The 19,237-nt window shown below is 31.4% G+C and overlaps 1 protein-coding gene across 3 annotated transcripts in view; it reads right to left on the bottom strand.

Annotated features, from left to right (window-relative positions):
* Window positions 1-19,237, bottom strand: part of LOC122628426 — a 31,832-nt gene that overhangs the window by 8,537 nt on the left and 4,058 nt on the right. The window contains exons 2-8 of one of the 3 annotated variants that reach the window (XR_006327044.1): window positions 14,827-15,095; window positions 12,318-13,394; window positions 10,894-11,245; window positions 9,515-9,920; window positions 8,795-9,072; window positions 8,245-8,429; window positions 6,026-6,253 (exon numbers count right to left, since the gene is read on the bottom strand). Coding sequence is in view for 2 of the 3 variants with exons in the window: in XM_043810727.1 (XP_043666662.1) it covers window positions 6,190-6,253; window positions 8,245-8,429; window positions 8,795-9,072; window positions 9,515-9,920; window positions 10,894-11,245; window positions 12,318-13,394; window positions 14,827-15,095 (2,631 nt within the window). In the remaining variant the exon portion in view is untranslated. Of the gene's footprint in view, window positions 1-5,901; window positions 6,254-8,244; window positions 8,430-8,794; window positions 9,073-9,514; window positions 9,921-10,893; window positions 11,246-12,317; window positions 13,426-14,826; window positions 15,096-19,237 lie in introns of those variants that run through there. The other 2 variants (XM_043810727.1, XM_043810729.1) reach the window with 2 other exon arrangements.

The following is a 19,237-nucleotide window of genomic DNA, read 5'->3' as shown; positions in this document are numbered from 1 at the left end:
TTCTTATCATCATTATCATCATCATCATCATCATTATCATCATTATGATCATTAACCCATCGTTACGATACAATAAATAGTAGAGTGACGACAATATCTCTTCGTTACGTTAACATCTAGTTAGGTACAGTGATAACAATCTCATCGAGAGTCACTTTTCATCCTCTCTTAGCATCATCCAATTTGACGAATCACGAAGCATTAAGTACCATATCGTAGCCATCTTATATTAATAATCTCTCGAAACAGAGGATTAGAGGAGATCTATCGATCCAAACTGACTGTCTTTCTCTCTCTCTCTCTCTCTCTCTCTCTCTCTCTCTCTCTCTCTTTCTTTCTCCATCGTCGTATTTTGTTATCTTCGAATAACAAACGTCTAAATCATCATGAACACACACAAAGAGATGTAATAATTATCTATGCAATTCACAAAAGTGAAATCTTCTAATCAATTGCTTTTTTTTTTTTTTTTTTTTTTTTTATTACACCGTCAGCTGTCTTATGCCATATATTTATGACAGCGAATACACGATTTTTCTTGACTTTTCTTTTTTTTTCTATTTTATCTTAATATTTCAACGAAGAAACAATAATTCGACGAGGATAATAAGATCGAGGATAACAACCGATCGTATTAAGTGCACATCGTTATTCCTCCTTTCTCTCCCTCTCTCTCTCTCTCTCTCTCTCTCTCTCTTTCTTTCCTATAATTATTTTTTTCTCTTCGAGAGTTATCTATCTATGTCACATCGAAACATTTAAACGTAACAGTAATTACAGCGATTAACATCGATCAACGTTACTCCCTACAATGCTTTTGCCACTTAATTACATTCAGTATGTGTTATTCCCATTTTCGTTTTTATGTATATGTATATATATGTACGTACTTATATATATATATATATATGTAGTATACACACATATATATGTATATAAGAGATAAAATATCGTATAGAGAACGAACGTATGTTAGGAAAAAATTTGACTTTTTAACGTAGGTAAGGTCTTCCCACGACGACTCTTTTTTTGCAGCAAGTAAAAAATATAATATGTTTTTTTTATTACAACGTGCTGTGTCTGTATGTATGTGTGTTTGTGATTTCTTTTTTTTTTTCGTTTACTTTTTTCTTTCTTTCTTTCTTTTTTTTTCTTTTTTTTTTTTTTTTTTACATAAAACTCCTTAAGAAAATACATAAAGGAGTTTTCCAGTGATACTGCATATCTCTCTTTGTGTATATGTATGTGTTTTTTTACTTATTACTCTTAAGAACATTTATACGATGTTTCTAATATGACTGTATGTGTGTGTGTGTGTTTTTTTTTTATTTATTATGCCTTAAGGAAATTTATACGGTATTTTTAATATGTCTGTCTGTGTATGTGTATGTGTGTGTTTCGATTTAAATGGTAATAATAGAATCGTTATAAGTAAATGCAAATTTTGTTAAAAAAAATCTTTTAAAGATGATTTGAAACAGTAATTAAAGCGTTGGTCCATCGTGTGCCTCCATCTTAAATTGATTTACATATACATATATTATACGCTTTACTAAATGCTATTAAAAAAAAAAAAAGAAAAATTGTCCAAGAGAAAGATAGTCACAGTGTGTAGCGTTATGTTTTTTACGACTTATCAAAACTAATTCCTTAGACCAGCGCTGTTCAACTGTGGTTCTACACTAAAGCCACATCCGGCTCGCGGCACCATTTTTTTGTGGTTTATTCATAGCACATGAAATCCATCCTCGAGTGTTCTCGTTAATGTAATTTATTTCTTTTTGACGTAGCCGCGTAAATTATAATTTCTTCTTTTTTTTTTCTTTTTTCTTTTTTTAACGATTAAAATAAAACAAAAATAAAAAAAAAAATACTGTCGCAAAAAATAAATTGTAAATTATAAATTGAGCTCAGGTATTATTATGATTGTTATTATTATCATTATCATTATCATTAACATTATCATTATCATTATTATTATTATTGTTGTTAGTATTATTATTATTATTATTATTATTATTATTATCATTATCATTATTATTATTATTATTATAATTATTTGATTAGCCTTTGGTCTGTGTAGAAGTTGAACAGCGCTACATTAGATGTGTCCATTTAAACGTGCTTTGGAAAATATTTGCACTTCGGCGTTTCAAATACATACATACGTATGCATTGTACATATAAATGACTCAATGTCTGTGTGAAATTGGCATTATGTACAGATGTTTTATATATATATATATATATATATATATATATATATAATACATATATATATATTTCTATCTAACACAAATAAAAATTGTAAAAATCTTTGTGAGAGAATAATAATAATAATAGTAATAATAATAATAATAATAATAATAATAATAATAATAATAATAATAATAAAAACAAAAAAGTTAATTATAATAACGATATAATAAATCTTAAAACGCAACGATCACAAATAATATGTTGTACTGAAACTAGATAGAGAAAGACTTATTAATAATAAATCTTCGTCCAAAGTTGATTATAGCAAGTGATAATAACCGTAAAATACACTACTTAACTAGCTTTTTCTTTTTTTATAATGGCAATGTTAAAATGTATATGTAACTCGAGAAGAGAAGACGCATTCGTGTTTACATTTATTTAAAGTATTATCGTCAAATATTGCTGGGTGTGTCTGTGTGTTCAGTTATAATAAATTAAATCAATAAAAAATTCATAATCGTCAGTGAGCGAGAATTTTCGAATACCTTCGTGATTTATTTTTGTGTAAAATGAATAATATCGATATTCTCTATTCTGTTATTTAAAAAACACCATGCGACGTCATAAAGTTCTCTTGTTAAATAATCTAATAATAAAAATGTATTACACATATGTCTGTGTGTATGTATGTGCATATTAAAAATCAAATATTTTAATGTTTAATTCATAAACAGACGGCGTCCGTGTGTAATTTTAATTCCTTTCGTGAAAACTATTGAAAATTTTCAGGCGAAACCCTTTATCACAGATTCGAGTTTAGTTCGCAAGCGAATAGCTTCTATATATGTGCCTGTGTGTGTGTGTGTGTGTGTGTGTGTGTGTGTGTGTGTGTGCGCGTGTGCGCGTGTTATACATAGTTATATACGTGTAACCGGAAGATCGTATCTCATGTAATAAAGCATAACTAAATTTACCTGGAGTCACGCGAAATATATCACTTGTGTCTTATAATTTGCCGAAAATTGTTTCGGCTGGCATTGCGAACGTGCAAGATTGCAGATATTTCTAGTTGAATTGATCAAATAAAGTTATAACACGAGAAAAATGTCCTCTCTCTGTATGTGTATGTATGTATGTGTGTATGTGTGTGTGTATGTATGAATATACGTGTTCTTTTAACTCACAGTTCGTGTTAATACATAACGCTACTAATATATATATATATATATAATGGGCCACAAAAGTTTCTAGGCTGAAAGTTCCTAGGTGACTTTAAAAATCAATTACTATTTTTCAAGACTTTGTAGGTTAATTTTTTTTTTTGTATATTGTAAAACTACAAGTTTAAGCTTGTAAGAAGCCCTAAATTGAAAGATTAGCCTAAAAAGCCTCGGAAAGAGTAATTGATTTTTAAAATCACCTTGGAACTTTTGGTCCACTTAGAAACTTTTAGCCCACCCTGTATATATAGATGAATGCATATATACATGTGTGTGTATGTGGGTATGTGTATATATATAAACACACACACATATATATATACGAATTATAACGACTGAAAGAAATAGAAATGGTGAAACTTTCTTCTTTCTAATTTCATTGACGTAGAAATTGCAGTTTCTTTCTCTCGACACACCTAGCAATCTTCTAAACTCGCCTGAATGTAATAAAAAAAGCTTACGTCACACTTCGTGCGTTTCTTCTTAATGGACAATATAATATACAGGTACAGTCTATCTCGCAAAGATCATTATTTTTAAATTATAATGCATATTAGTTTTTGTTATTCGTGGACCTTCGATGGCCATGATGTCATAAAAAAAAGATTAAAAACAATAAAAACAATAAATAAAAGAAAATAAAAGAAAATTTACAATGAAACGTTATCTAACTTTACAAAATTATATGCATATGTATATATATATATATATATATATATATATATATATATATACATACACACATATGTGTATATACAAGGTTTGCCCAAAAGTTTCTAGGTAAGTGAAAATTGTTTCGATAATTTTTAATATCAATTAATGTTTTCCAAAACATTTTAGATTCGTAGTTAGGCTTATAGTTTTACAAACTAACCTTGTAATTTTACTGAAATATCTAAAACTTAAAAAAAAAGAAGGAATTATCCTAAAAGGTTTGGAAAAGAAGTAATTGATTTTTAAAATCATCTAAGATCTTTTGGCTCACCAAGAAACTTTTTAGTTGTCCACCCTGTATTATCGAATATCTCTATAACTGTGTGTTGCATCCACAATTCGCGTATAAATAGCACATTAAAATGTAATAATTGTCAATGATACAGGTACGTGATATATTATTATTAATTATTAATTATATTATGCATAAAAAGAGAGAATGGCTCGCATACGAGCTACATATATCTATATCTATTTTATTTTGATCGAGAATATTTGTTCCTTGTTACTGTACCGGAATATGAAATTCTATTTCTTTCACAGCACGAACACGCAATTCCATTTTGAGAAAAGAACTTCTTGGAGATCGAAATTTAAACGGCAGATTATTATTATATTATAATATATATATATATATATATATATATATATATATATGTATATGTATATATATTTTTTTATCTATCATATCTTCGGTGTCTAAATAGAATATTACGATATTTTATTATTAATATTATACTTTTTTTTTATTTTTTACACCTTTCTAAAATCCGAAACGATAAACCGAAAAATGTTTCTTTTTTTCCTTATTTTATTTTTTTTTTTTTTCCAATGCTATCTAAAATATTATCTAAAATATCACTGTTTTTCGAATGATCGTAATGCAATCTTTATGTCGGTCATTTGAAATCGAGAATTTTTTTATTTATTTATCTCATTTTATTTCTTTTTTCATGGCATTGAAGCATGGAAAAAGATCGACTGACATATATTATCTGGAAGATTCACGTACGTACGTACATACATACATACATACATACATACATACATACATACAAACATACACATAATTTGCCGTAATTATCGGTCTCTGCAAAAAAATTCATCGCATGCGATTTTTTGTGTCGTAATCTGACGTAATCAGTAACTATAGTTACTTATTCTTTTGCGAGTAGACAATAAATGTATATGTTAAATATATATATATATATACATATATATATATATGTATGTATACACATATATATATATACATATATATAAAGTATATAACTTATTTGTACAAGAGAGTTACTTACATCTAAAAAAAAAAAAACACAATCGATCCGAGCTTCCGTTAAATAATAATACACATGTAGCCTCTTCAATATGATATCTCTTTCCCTTTTTACACAATTATTGATAACTATTTTCTATATGTACTATGTGTATATATATATATATATATATATATATATATATATAATATAGAGAGAGAGTCCTTTTTTAAAAATATATGCACGTGCGCGTATGTGTGTGTATATATATATAAATATAGATACATTATGTAGGCTTTGTGTACGCACGTCTAATTGTGGTTTTCTTTTGCAAATATGTAAATCATTTATATCATATATAGAAGTTTTCATATTTTCTGGCAACATCTCTAAATCCGATATTTATGCTTATTATCAATAAAACGATGTTTTTTTTTGTTTGTTTTTTTTTTTTTTTTTTTTTAAATCAATGATTTATCGTTCAATGATACTTTTAATTAAACCCTTAAGATAAATTTTCGAACGAACGTTAAATGATACCGATCAACGATTTTTTTTTTTGTCCACTAAACGTTCTTTGATTTTATTTCTTTTTTGAAAAAAGAAAAAAAAATTATATATATTTTTACTTACGAAAATCGTTGGAAGAAATGAATAGAGACGATACCACAGCAACATTCTATAAAAGTCATAGCGAAACTTATGTGTGCTGTACATACATACCGCCGTATCCACATTTACATTGTATATTGTGAGAGCAAAATTCGCGGTGTTACTTTGGAAGTGGGTACATCGGGTCAGGCAGTGCACCAAGCCAAGACCACCTTTTTGAACGGCACGAAGATCGCACGGTCAGGTTCGCTGTAAATACAAAAATGGGATTACATAGAATCGATCAGAAACATTAAAATTAAAACAAACTGAGTGGGTGCCTGATTGGTTGACGGGTAAAAGTTTTTAGACGAGTCAGAACTTTCTAAGCGATTTTTAAAACTCAATTACTTTTTTCTCGAGACTTTTCTATGCTTACCGTTAAACTTGTAATTTTACAAGTTGAGCTTTTTGTATTACAATTTACAAAAGAAAAAAAAAAGGAAGAAGAAGAAGAAGAAAATGAAAAAGAAAAAAAGAAAGAAAGAAAGAAAGAAAGAAAAAAAGAATGGCCTCTGAAGTCTTGAAAAGGAGTAATTCATTTTTAAAATCATTTAGAAACTTTTGGTTAACTCTCTGTAATAATTAAAAATTCAATCAACATCGTAATAATCTTTATAGATATTTACATAAAGAACTTTGAAATAGATAAATAATTAAATATAAAATGTTATATTTATGTGTGGAATGAATTGTTCTGAAAAAATTTCTATTGTATCTTTTTTAACTTAGAAAGACAAAGAGAGAGAGAGAGAGAAAGAGAGAGAATGGGTCGATCGATCGTGTACGTGTGCATATATATTCTAACTCGAGATCAAAATCTGAGGAGGCGCACTTTCAGGGACGTCGATGATGGTCACGCGAACATCGTCGTCGCGTTTCGAGTGATTTTCGTATAAGCTGCTGTGTGCCTGCACGAGACATTTCTCACGACAAGAATTCACGCGACAAACTTCCTGCAATTTTACAAGACATTTTATCCTCCTAATCGACGATAGTTCTTGCCATATCTCTCTATATATCTGCACATAGAAGATAATTTATCTCTATTTTTAATATATCGAATACTCCGAATTAATCAAAATCAAATAATAATTGATTTAAAAAATTATCAGCTACCTTAACTTGACTTAATTATTGATTTACTTAGCTGAACATTAACTATAAATAAAAAGACCAAACACATACAATACAAAGAACAATCAATTAACTAATTATCAGCTAGCTAAAAAAATTACTAGTTATTAAATATCAATAAATATATTTGAACACTTCGATCTAGTAAAATTAAAAAAAGGAAAAAAACGAAGAAAAGAAAAGAGAAAGAAAACATTAATTAATTACATATTTGTTAACATCACAGATATGAAAAGAAAGAGATAAAAGATAAATCAATCAATCAATCAAAATAAAAATAGTATAAGTTCTTACAATATTATCTAAAATCTCGTATATTTAATACTCCGTTAAAAAAGAAATTCACGATATCAGTATTACTTTGAAATTAAAACATAGATACGCCATTGCATTTGCGTATGCATATGCACGTTTAACTTAGCGAGTAAAGTAACGACAAGACGAAGAAACGCAAGGTAAGAAGAGAGAGAGAGAGAGAGCGAGCGAGAGATAGAGAGAGAGAAAGAAAGAGAGAGTATATATGTACAAGGCGAGGCCCGTTGAAGGAGGTATCGCGAGGATTTATCACGAACAGAATTGCTTTTGTCACGCAGCTCGTACTACGACCCATTACCTCAAAAACATTATGCAATTACGAAATTAAATAGCTGGACCAATTGGTAAGACTTTTTTCCTAAGGACTACGTTTACTCTGATCGAATATCGACTTTTGCTTTTCCTTTCTAGAAAAGTAAAATTGAACTTAAAATTGACTTATTTCTATGGTCTTCTTTTTTATTTATATTCTTTCTTTTTTTCAATATTCTATACAACTCTAATATATCGAAAATAAATAGATCAAAGATCCTATCCTACTCCGTATAATTTCAAATCTGATACTGATTTCTACGTATTATTCTATAATTGTTACGTTTATTGAAGAAAAAAAGAAAATAAAAATTAATTTATAAAACAATGAAACAAAAAATGTTTTTACTAAAGCATTGATAATTATCATGTTAAGAAGAAAATAAAATATACAAACGTGTAGACATATACATACATAAGAATTGCATAAGACTTACCAATCGAAAAATCTTCTACCATGAAAAGTACCATCGGAGGAACCATTAACGTTCGGTAATTCAACACCCACGTGAGAATCTTCTCGACCAGGAATAGGACCAACGTATCGTACACGACCTTGAAGGACTCTTCCTTCCGGTGAGATTACTTTGACAAGATGATCTAACTTCAGATCTCTTGGTATCTATCGAAGAAACAATATATTCATATTATAACATTATACACATATGTCATATGTGTAATTGTTATACAAAAAAAAAAAGAACAAGTGGATAGTTTAAATATTCCTAGGTAGGGCAAAATTTTCTTAGGTTTGTAATCCGAAAAAAAAAGAAGAAAGAAAACAATTGGCCTGAAAAATTTCCAAAGAAAAGGATTAATTGATCCTTAAAATCATCTAGAAATTTTAGGGTTCTCTACGTCGTATATCGTATTAATAAAATTAATAATTTTACCGATACCGAATATAATTGTTTAGTACTTTCTTTTAAGCTAGTTTTATTTATTTTTTTTTTTGTTTCTTTTTATTTATTAAAGTTGGTCATTCACCTTTGGCAGATACGGTCTCGCATCCTGAGGGGGAATCCACTCGCGTGCAAGATCAGGTTCGGAGTGCCTTCGAGTTCTCCTTCGTCTGGCTGCCGTTTGTCTGCTCCAATAATCCGTACTAGCACTGGTACTCGAAATAGTCAGCATCGAATCGATACTGCGACGCAAATAATCCTCCGCCTCGTCTATCAGCGATTCCGTTGAATCTCCGCTATTGTCACCCGCACCTACTATGTCTGAGCGCAAGTTAGGTAAACTTCCACGCGTCATTGGACACTCTGAAACGTAGAAACACGAACTTGTTCCAACGTAATCCTCTTTTCTTTTCTTCTTTTTTTTTTATTTTTCATAGGATCAATAAAGCGGAGTTGATGCAGTAATGCAGTTTTAAATAAATCACGTGATTAACGTGTACCTCAAACAAAGCTTACCTGTAATACATTCATTAATCCTTTTATCACTCCAACAAAATTGTGTGAATGCGTGTGTGTGTGTGTGTAGATATAAAAATATTATATTTTATAAGAGATAATTTCTTTTTAGTTAGTAAAAATGTTTATTAATGTTTCGTAAATATATGTATCGAAGACGAAACAAAAAAGGAAAATAAAAAAAAAAAAAATTAATTTATAGGCAGAGTTAGTTCCGATTAAAAGCGATAAAAGTTAAATAAAGCAATGCAATATCGATTTTTGCCTTTTGTTCTGTTCTTTTGTTTACCTTGAAAAGTGACTTTCGAGCGTGTTCTCTTTCGTACATTCTTCGAGGATCTCGAGGACGTTGCAGGTGGGTGAACATGAGTGGGAGAAGATGGCATGGAGGACCAGGTCGGTCTAGGTGTAGAAGTGGCAGCAGGAACTCTCCATGTGTCGAAAGAAGCTGCCGTTGCTCTCCAAGAGTGTCTCCTTGGTGGACCAGTCACGACTTCTAATCCTGGCGATGGTATCGAGCTCAAGGAACCTCGATATCTCGAGGAATAAAGATCAGCCGACAAACGACAATCGCAAGGACTTGGTAAAGCCGTTCCTGGATTACAACGAGGCCAATAGCCTGCTGGTGATCCTAAGGATTCGCGACGATTTACTTCCGGTGTGCGATGTCCACAACCACGAGATCCCAAGCAAGTCTAAAACACGTAAACATTGTTTCAAAGAAAATCAGACAAGACTTGATGACACATACATCTGATATTTTTTAAGGATCATCAAGCAAGTAAATATTCTATCTATATCCTGATATCGTACGATGCGTGATTATCAAGAAGATTATAGGCAAAAAAAAAAAACGATCAATTTACTAATCATTGATTTATATTGCAGGTTCTTCTATGAATGGATTAAAGTTAAAGAAAATAAATCATTCGATGACGTCTATCGTTAAACGATCCAACTCGTTACGTTGGTATAATCCTAAGCGTATATTATTCTCACATGCGGCATCAAGACATACGAAGGCAGCCGCAAAATACGACTCCAGTTAATTTTTCTCACGTTCTCATGGACGTGGATAAGCGTGGACATGAACGTAAATACATCCGCGGGTAGAGAGGAAGCGATCGTAAGTCGAAGTTAGGTGCATACGGTGCAATTAGTCATCATCTATGGCTTACATAGGTCAAAGTAAGATAGATGGATAGATAGATAGATGGATAGATAGATAGATAGAGAGAAAGAGAAAGAGAGATATATATATATATATATCGTGGAGTACATGTTCATGGATGTAAAGCAAACCGCGTTAGAGCTCCATTCGTTCGTGGCCTTCTTGATGCACACAACGAGCATCATTGTGCGTACATATTACTAGCACACGTTGAATTAATCAAGCTGTTATTACGCTGACTGCCGTCTGTTTCGCGTACACCGCCACATCTACTCTATTACCAAGCTTACGACACCAAGCAAACGCGTGTCAGGGTTATCTCCTTGCGCAATAACTTTGAACGAGTTCCTCGAAAATGATCTCCAAAAAGCTAAAAACCGGAGGCTGCTCGTAAAAACGATTTCTCCTCTTTCGCAAAGGAATTTTTCTTCTTGGGGGATTTTTTCTTTCTTTTTTTTTTTTTTTGTTCGTTTTCTTCTTTTTTCTTTTTCCTTTACCTGTGCATGCGGATCGTGACAGAGATGATCAGCGCTTCTTGACAATTCTGGAACCATGCTGGTGAAACTGATGTCCGAGAGTAACACTCGTCTTGCCTCGCGTGTCTTGTCAGACAACCTGAGCCTTCCGGGTACACCAGCCGGTAAAGCGAATTTACTTGGAAGCGTTGTAAACGTGTGAGCCACTTTATGTGCGAGATAGCTTTCCGAACGCCATTGTGCCGGGAGGGCCGAAATGTCGGTTTGTGCTCCTGACTCACGTTTGGCACCACTACTCCGATCCATTACAGGACGAAGAGGTGCTGAACTTTTTCTTCGGTTACCAGCCAAAGCTTCTCGATGTATTATTGGCCTGCAATTATCCAACGTGTAATCATGTCAATGATTTCTGACAATTTTCAACTACATATTTTTCATAATTAAGGAAATAAAACATAACGATAATAATGATAATCATAATAATAATAATAATAACAACAAAAACAATAATAATAATAATAATAATAATAATAATGGCGATTATCTTTTTATATAAAGACAGAAGCAAGGTTGGTATCTATAAACGAGATCATTGTATAAGGAAAATCTAATAACACGATGTAATACTGCTCGATCTATAATGTATGTACTGTATATGGGTTATGTCGCAAAGTTATTTTTGCTCTTGTATCAACGCTCGTATATGTAAAAGTATATGTGTTTACCAACGATGGTAGAACTCTTATACATCATAAATAAATATTATATACTCTCCACATTGTGAAAGGGTACGTCGACCCTTACATAATGTTCGAATACTGATAGATTTGATAGATTTTTATACGTTATTACGGCAATGATTGTTATCGTTCGAAACTTATACTACTTATGCTGCAAACAGAGAGTACGTTTTAAATATACTTATCTAGCTACCTATGTTGAATACTACCGTTGGCGTTAGCATCCGCTAGTACGTAAAAACAAAACCTCTTCAAAACGAGCGAGAACACTTTACGATCGGCAAGTGACTAATTACGTTCGCCTGTATATACATATACATACGTATATGTATACATAATGTATGCAAACACTAAAACGAAGGCCTATTTTCTCAAGTAGTAAGGTAGAACGGTAGGAAGAGTAATGGATGTAGTTCGAAAGAATGATGTAAATATAAAATGTGGCACGTTTTTAAGAGACAAGTAATTATCACTTACTATTGTAAACTTTAATATTCGTTTTTTTTTTTTTTTTCTGAAGAATTCGAAACGGATGAGTAAATCAAAGAAGATAAAATATGTATTTATGACTTGGTCATTATATTTATAGCTAGTTTCAATAAATGCATAGAACCGTATATATATTAAGTTTTTTGGTAGTTATATATCAACGACACGATCGAACTTTCTGAACAATACAATATGATAAAAAAAATATGTAATTACCTGTAAGCCGTCGGAGGTGCAGCCAAAGTGTTCCTCCTAGTTGCATGCCTAGCGGAATGTTCAGGTTCCTCTAGTACACCACACTTGCTGATGTCAGTTTCGACGAGGACAGAACATTGAGACCACATCTTGTTTAGCCTAGTACTGGAGCTCTCGTCGAATCGATCGACGCTCTCTTCGCGATCGATACTGGAGCTTTGAGATGAGACTGCTTCTTCAACGGAACTGGTCTTATCGCCGTTGCAAACAAGAGATTCTCCCTCAGCGGATTTGGTATATTTTAGGAGGACCGGTTGCCCAGCGGGACTTGCTTGTTGCCAAGCATCGGTTTCCGTAATGGAAACGAGATCCTCTTGAAGACCTAGATCCCTACAGGTATCATCGGTCGTGAATATCAGCTCTATGTCATCGAGCTCCTCCGAATCATTTTCAGATTGATCGTTTAATTTCCCTTGTTCACCCGACTGACTCTGTTGCCTATGCTGGTGCTGTTGTTGTTGTTGTTGATGTTGCTGTTGTTGAACTTGCTGTTGCATAAGTCTTTGCTGAGGCGGCGACTGAGGTTCAGGATTGTCACTGAATACAGAATTATCACCGTCGGAAACAGACCTAAGACTCAAATCTTCACTATCTTTCTCTGGTATGTCAAGACGATCTACAACGACTGAACCCTCGTTATCGTCCTGGACATCATCCTGGATGTCCTCGCGAATGTCCTCTTTACTTTCTTTAGACAGCACTGATACTATAGCACTGCTAACGGACTCTTCCTGACCCAGAATACATCTAGACCGTGCACCATCTCTCGAGGAATGCTGCTGCTGCTGCTGCTGCTGTTGTTGTTGGTCTTGTTGGTTTTCTTCTTGTTGAACTGTTGTTGCCGCAGAAAAAGGCGGAAATTCACCTCGAACACGGCGTATCACCGACGTACCACGAGCTTCAGTTTCCGGACTCGAACCACCGGTACTTCGTCGGCTCCCACTCGTTCTGATCGTCTCTGCCGTCTCCTCGACGACAACTTTATTCCCTGACGCGTCCATCGTGGCGCTAGCCGTGTCCGCTGATGATGATGATGGCCTGTAAGAACGCGTACAACGTACGCATTACGCTGTTGTGAGTCAGACAGGACAAGAACTATTTATAAATATTCTCCCTCCTCTTTTTCCTAATATCTTAAATTTATGATTCTTCTCTGACATTTTCTAGGATAACGTATGCCCAAAGAAAATAAACAAAGGGGAAAGAAAAAAAAGAAATAAAAAAGAAAAAAAAAGGAAAGAAACAAACGGAACTTTTTTTTTTACATTTCTACGCCTATGAGAAAACGTTCGTTCCGAGAGTTAACTTTTAAAAGGGTAGCAATAATGAAATTGCCTATTTCGTGAGCGTGAACCGACTCAACGATGTTTTTACTATATGGCTTCGTCGATGGCTCCTTCGGTATAGCTTCCAACGAAAACTCGTAAATAAGGCTACGCTTCCAGCTTCCAGTCGGTTGCACATTAACGAGCTTGCGAGTATATCGTTAAACGTGTTATCGATAAGAAGAAGAAGAAGAAAAAGAAGAAGAAAGAAAAAAATGAAACAAAATAAACGATAGAAAAAAAAAACAGTATAAAGATAAAATAATCAGTAAAGCTCACATAAAAATAGAATAATTTGTAGTTTCTCGTAAAAAATAATTGTACTTTTTCTGTTCGTTTTTCTTTTTTTTTTTTCTTCGTTCGAGAAAAATATAATATTCGGTGAAAAAATAACTGCTTAAGTGAACCAGAAAATTTTTTAATAAAATACCATATTTATGAATATCGATTGTGCATATCTATTTTTATTTTGGTTTATTACACCGATAAGTCAATATATAAATTGTTAGAAAAAAAGTAAAAAGAAAAAAAATCCATAACTATAAACATAAAATTTTTTAACTGACGGAAGTTCAGTTAAATCTAATTTATATTTATAAATTTTCATAAAAAGAGAAGTTAAGTGAAAGGTCAAATTCAACAAATAATATGTATATATTTAAATTAAATCTATATATAGGATGGGCCAAAAGTTCCTAGATGAAACTAAAAATCAATTACACTTTTTCGAGACTATATTAGGCTAATTTTCTTTCTTTTTTCTATTTATTTATTTATTTTTTTTTTTTCTTTAATTAAGTTTGTAAAACTACAAGCTTAAGAATCTTTAACTGAACGTAGTACGTAAGTTTCGGTGATCGATATTATAGCGTAGTTTATGAAAGATTGGGAAAGCCGATCGTTAAAAAACATTTTCGTAGAAAATAAAAAGAAAAATTAAAAGAAGCGAGAAAAGAAGGGAAGAAAAGACAAGAGAAAAAATAAAGACAAGAGAAGAGAAGAGGAGAGAAGAGAGAAGAGAACAAGAGAGGAAAGGAGAAAAGAAGATGAAGAAAATTTCTCGTAGAAATTCGTATCACACAGCGAGGAATGAGAGAAGGAGATCGAGTAATTAGTCAATTAGCACAGAGTCTTATGAAACTCACTCGGTAGGGTCTCCTTCTACTTGAAGTGGAACGAAACGAGACTGCTGCGGCTGCGACGATGGCGGCGGCGGTGGTTGCGGACTCGTAGCAGCATCGTTGGAAAAGTCTGTACTTCGACTAAGAATCCTACGCCTTAGGACGTGGTTCTCCAGGGCCAATCTTTCAACCACCTCGACGTATTTTTCCTCGGAAAATTCACCGACGCTTTCCTTCAATCGACGAAGTTCTTCGCGCGATGAATCCAACGCGGATCGTAGTGATATAACCGTCTAAGATTTATTAGAATTGTTCTTTAGTTTAATTGAAATTAAATAATGTGAATGTATATGTATATGTATATATATATATATATATATATATATACATATATATATATATTTTTTTTTATTAATAAAGAGTAATATTTCTATTTATTTCTATTTATTATTTCTATTTATGGTAATAAAATTGAAAATGAGAAATCATTGACTCTATTTTATATGTAAATGAATAATATTATAGTTGATATATAATAGTATTGTATTAGGAATATAGTATTAGATTGACCAATAAATAACGTCGCAATTTTGCAATAATGCATTGAATAATGCATTGAATAAATAATACTATATACGATGGTATTGTATTCAGAATATAATATAATACTTGCTAAATTTTCCAACAATAATTTTTTTCTTTATTATATATGCACATTAATGGATTTTCAATAGAAATAAAATCATAAATCTGAAGTACGCTGTCGATAATATTGATATTTTCAGTATTTTATATTCATCTAGTATATTTTATTGAAAATTTCGACATTATTTATTGACCAATTCGATCCTATATGATTATATTATTTATTTAGAGAAAAAATATTGAAAACTTCGATATTTATTGGCCAATCCAATCCTCTACTATTACATTATTTATTCAGATATAAAATATTGCGTATCTTAACATGATTTATTGGCTAATCCAATCTCCAATATTATTTTATTATATCTATATTTAGTTATAAGATATTAAAAATACTATTATTACTTATTGATACGTTCCAATACATATTATTAATATGATTATAAACGTTCTTATTTACATGAAATTATCTATTATTATCTATATACATATATATATATATATTTATACACACACACAAACACACACACACATACACACATATATCCACAATTTGATTAGATTTCGTCTAAAATATTTTCCGCTCGACTTTATCGTAAGTCTATTTTTCTCTTTGAAAACGATCTCGATGATCTTTTCAATCTATGAACAGATTTTCTTTCTCTCGTCTCGTGCAACTTGCTTTAAAAGCAATTGGGAGCAATCGAATATCAAGAGATTTCAAGGGTACTTCCGTTATAAAGCGTAGATAAACTTATTCCGCAACTCGTTCAACGATATTGACAATGGTCTTTCTTTAGAATAAGGACTAAGCACGAAACGCGAGAAAAACATTTTGCTTTTATCGATTACGTGGAACTTTTCGTAAATTACCGTCGTTTGTTTTTAATTAACAAGCAAAATATACGATTCGTATTCCGTATGACCCGTTCCGAATATTTCGTTGAATATCTCGAACAAGGTCAACTCTCTAACTTCAACAGACATTTCAATTTCTATGAATTCAAATTCCATACTTTCCTTTCACTTTTCTCTCTTTCTCTCTTTTTCCAAATTTCAACAGACATAATTAAATGTAATTTCGATTGACGCTTACAAAATTGAATCTTCTTAACATTACCTCACCGTTACATAATTCTTTAAATAATATATCTAAACAAGTGCGCGCGTATAAATAAAAAAACGTATAAAATTGAGAACCACGGAGAGTTTCTAATTTCTTGAAAAAACTCGATCCCAGAGAAATGAAATAATTTCGACGTTATAACGAATCAAAACATGGACAAGAGAATGCAAAAAAGAAATAAAATGAATTTGTTAACTGATTATTTGCCACAAAGAGAAAAAAAGAGACAAAACAAGAAAAGAAAAAAAAAAAAAACAGAAATAAAAAATCAGAAAAAATGAGAAGATATCATTTTTATTCCAATCGGTTTTTTAAATTTATATATACATTAATATATATAAACGAAAATACATACTCGTTCGTTATACAAAAAAAAAAAAAAAAGATTACAAATAGAAAATACGAAAGTTTATACGTAACGATAAGAATCGTGTTCGTACGCATATACGTGCCACGATGATTATTTGCCGAGAATTAATTAATGGTATGTAATAAACGAGCGGAACGAGGGGTATGGCCCTGGTATTATTTAATGCGAACATTTCGCACCGGTGTTCGTTGATTATCTTTTCTCGATTTAATTTGCGCGCGTGTCCCTAATGTTCGGTTGGCCGATCAGTCGTCGTCAGTATTTACTTTCATACCAGTAGAACTGTTTGCTCAAGGAAACTCGAATCTCAAACTTATATATACACCGTCATTATCCACGACCATTAAATGCATAGTACTGAAATACGCGAAACCTTAACTTTCGAAATAGCAGACCCCACGATCCTTTGGGATTAAGAGAAATATGAATCTTCTCAGAGACGAACATTAACTCGCCGTTAAATCGTGATTCCTCCATTAACTATCCTCTAATTTACTCGCAGCATTTCTCTTACGTTTCTTACGTATCGAATAAAAAAGAAAAAAAGAAAAGAAAAAACAAAGAGAGAGAGAGAGAGAGAGAGGGAAAGAGAGATATTGTTAATTAAATAGCTCTCGAAAGCGGAAATCCGCGACTCTTACCACTCGTTTCATTTAATAATTTTCATTAAAATAAATTCCGTGTGTCAAGCGTAAGATATAAGATAAGATGGGGATCAGATAGAATAAGATGTTCAAATGTAAAGATATCGAGCCGTGATTCCCAAAACGTTCCCAAGTTTTGCAGGATAGAACCTTAGGGTTTTAATAAAAAATTCAGGAGTTCCGGGTGACAGTCCGACGGTCGATGTTAATTAAGTAAATCACAAAAGTCTTATCAAAATCACGCGAGTCTTACCACTCATTTTATTTAATAGTCTTTATCGAAATAAGTTCCGCATAAGGTATAGGATAAGATAGGATAAAGGTATTAGAATGTAAGAATACGAAACAGCGATTCCCAAAGTGTTCCCAAACTTTCATGGAGAACTTTAGAATTTCATTAAAAACATTCAGGGTAATAGTTCGATAATCGAATTATTGAGACGATCAAATTTTTTTTATCATTCGTGTTAAGAACTTTTCTTTTTATTAAGTATTATTTCATTCAATAAAACTTGAAGTGAAAAAACAATACCTACTTCATTTAATACCTCATTAAATTTTTAAGAGAGAGGGTGATCTATTGTTCAAAAAATATAGATCGTTCCACGATCAAAAAAAGACTTGGGAATCTCTGATAAAAGAGTAAGAGATTTGTATGGAGAAATGTGTGATACCTATGCGATATAATCCTAAGGGGAAAGATTACTTTTAATAATAATAATAATATCTTTTTTAATTTTTTTAATTTTTTTATAAGTAGATATATATATATATATATTCATTTACTTAATTTCCACTTTAATAACAATAGTCGCACTTCCCATTGCACAGTTTATTTATAATGTTTCACAAGACTTCTTTATGTTGGATTCGTTCCCACAAATACCTTAAAGAATCGGACACTTTGGCAACCGAGAAAACATACCCATAATAATAATAATGATAATAATAATAATAATAATAATAATAATAATAAGAATAATAATAATAAGAAGAATAAGAATAACAACAACAACAACAATAACAAAAGTATAAATAATGATGACGATGATAACACATAATAATAATAATAATAATAATAATAATAATAATAATAATAATAAATAACATTAATAATAATAACAATAACAATAATAATAAGAAGAAGAAGAATCTATTAGAAACTTCTACTTTCATAACGTTTTTAAAATCTCCTAACTTTTAACAAAAACCTTTAACACCCACTTTTGATAATAATCGTTTGAATTAATTAAATATAAAGAATCAAAATATGAGATTACTAATTTCGTATAGAAGCTCTAGTTTCTAACGATACTTTTCTTTTATAGACACTCATATTTTCTCCGTATAAATGGATTCGTGGGAAAATCCAATCGAATAAGAATCATCCATGTAAAAATGATATCTTAACTACATAACGGGACAATCAAAGTCAATCTTGCAAGACAAGGAGTCCGCAAGTACTGAGAATGGTATTGGCACGCTATTGGCCGGAAAAAGCGAATTACTTTAGTTCCATCGACGAATAGGAGCACGATTGCTTAATTGCCGGGAAACGATAAGTTATAATTATCCTTAACACGAAAGCGAGAGAGAAATATATATATATATATATATATATATATATATATACATAGAGAAAGAAAGAGA

Source organism: Vespula pensylvanica, chromosome 4, assembly GCF_014466175.1.
Source record: "Vespula pensylvanica isolate Volc-1 chromosome 4, ASM1446617v1, whole genome shotgun sequence".
Lineage (NCBI taxonomy): Eukaryota > Metazoa > Arthropoda > Insecta > Hymenoptera > Vespidae > Vespula > Vespula pensylvanica.
Note: the sequence above shows the minus strand (reverse complement) of the source record. Positions and strands in the feature narration are given on the sequence as shown.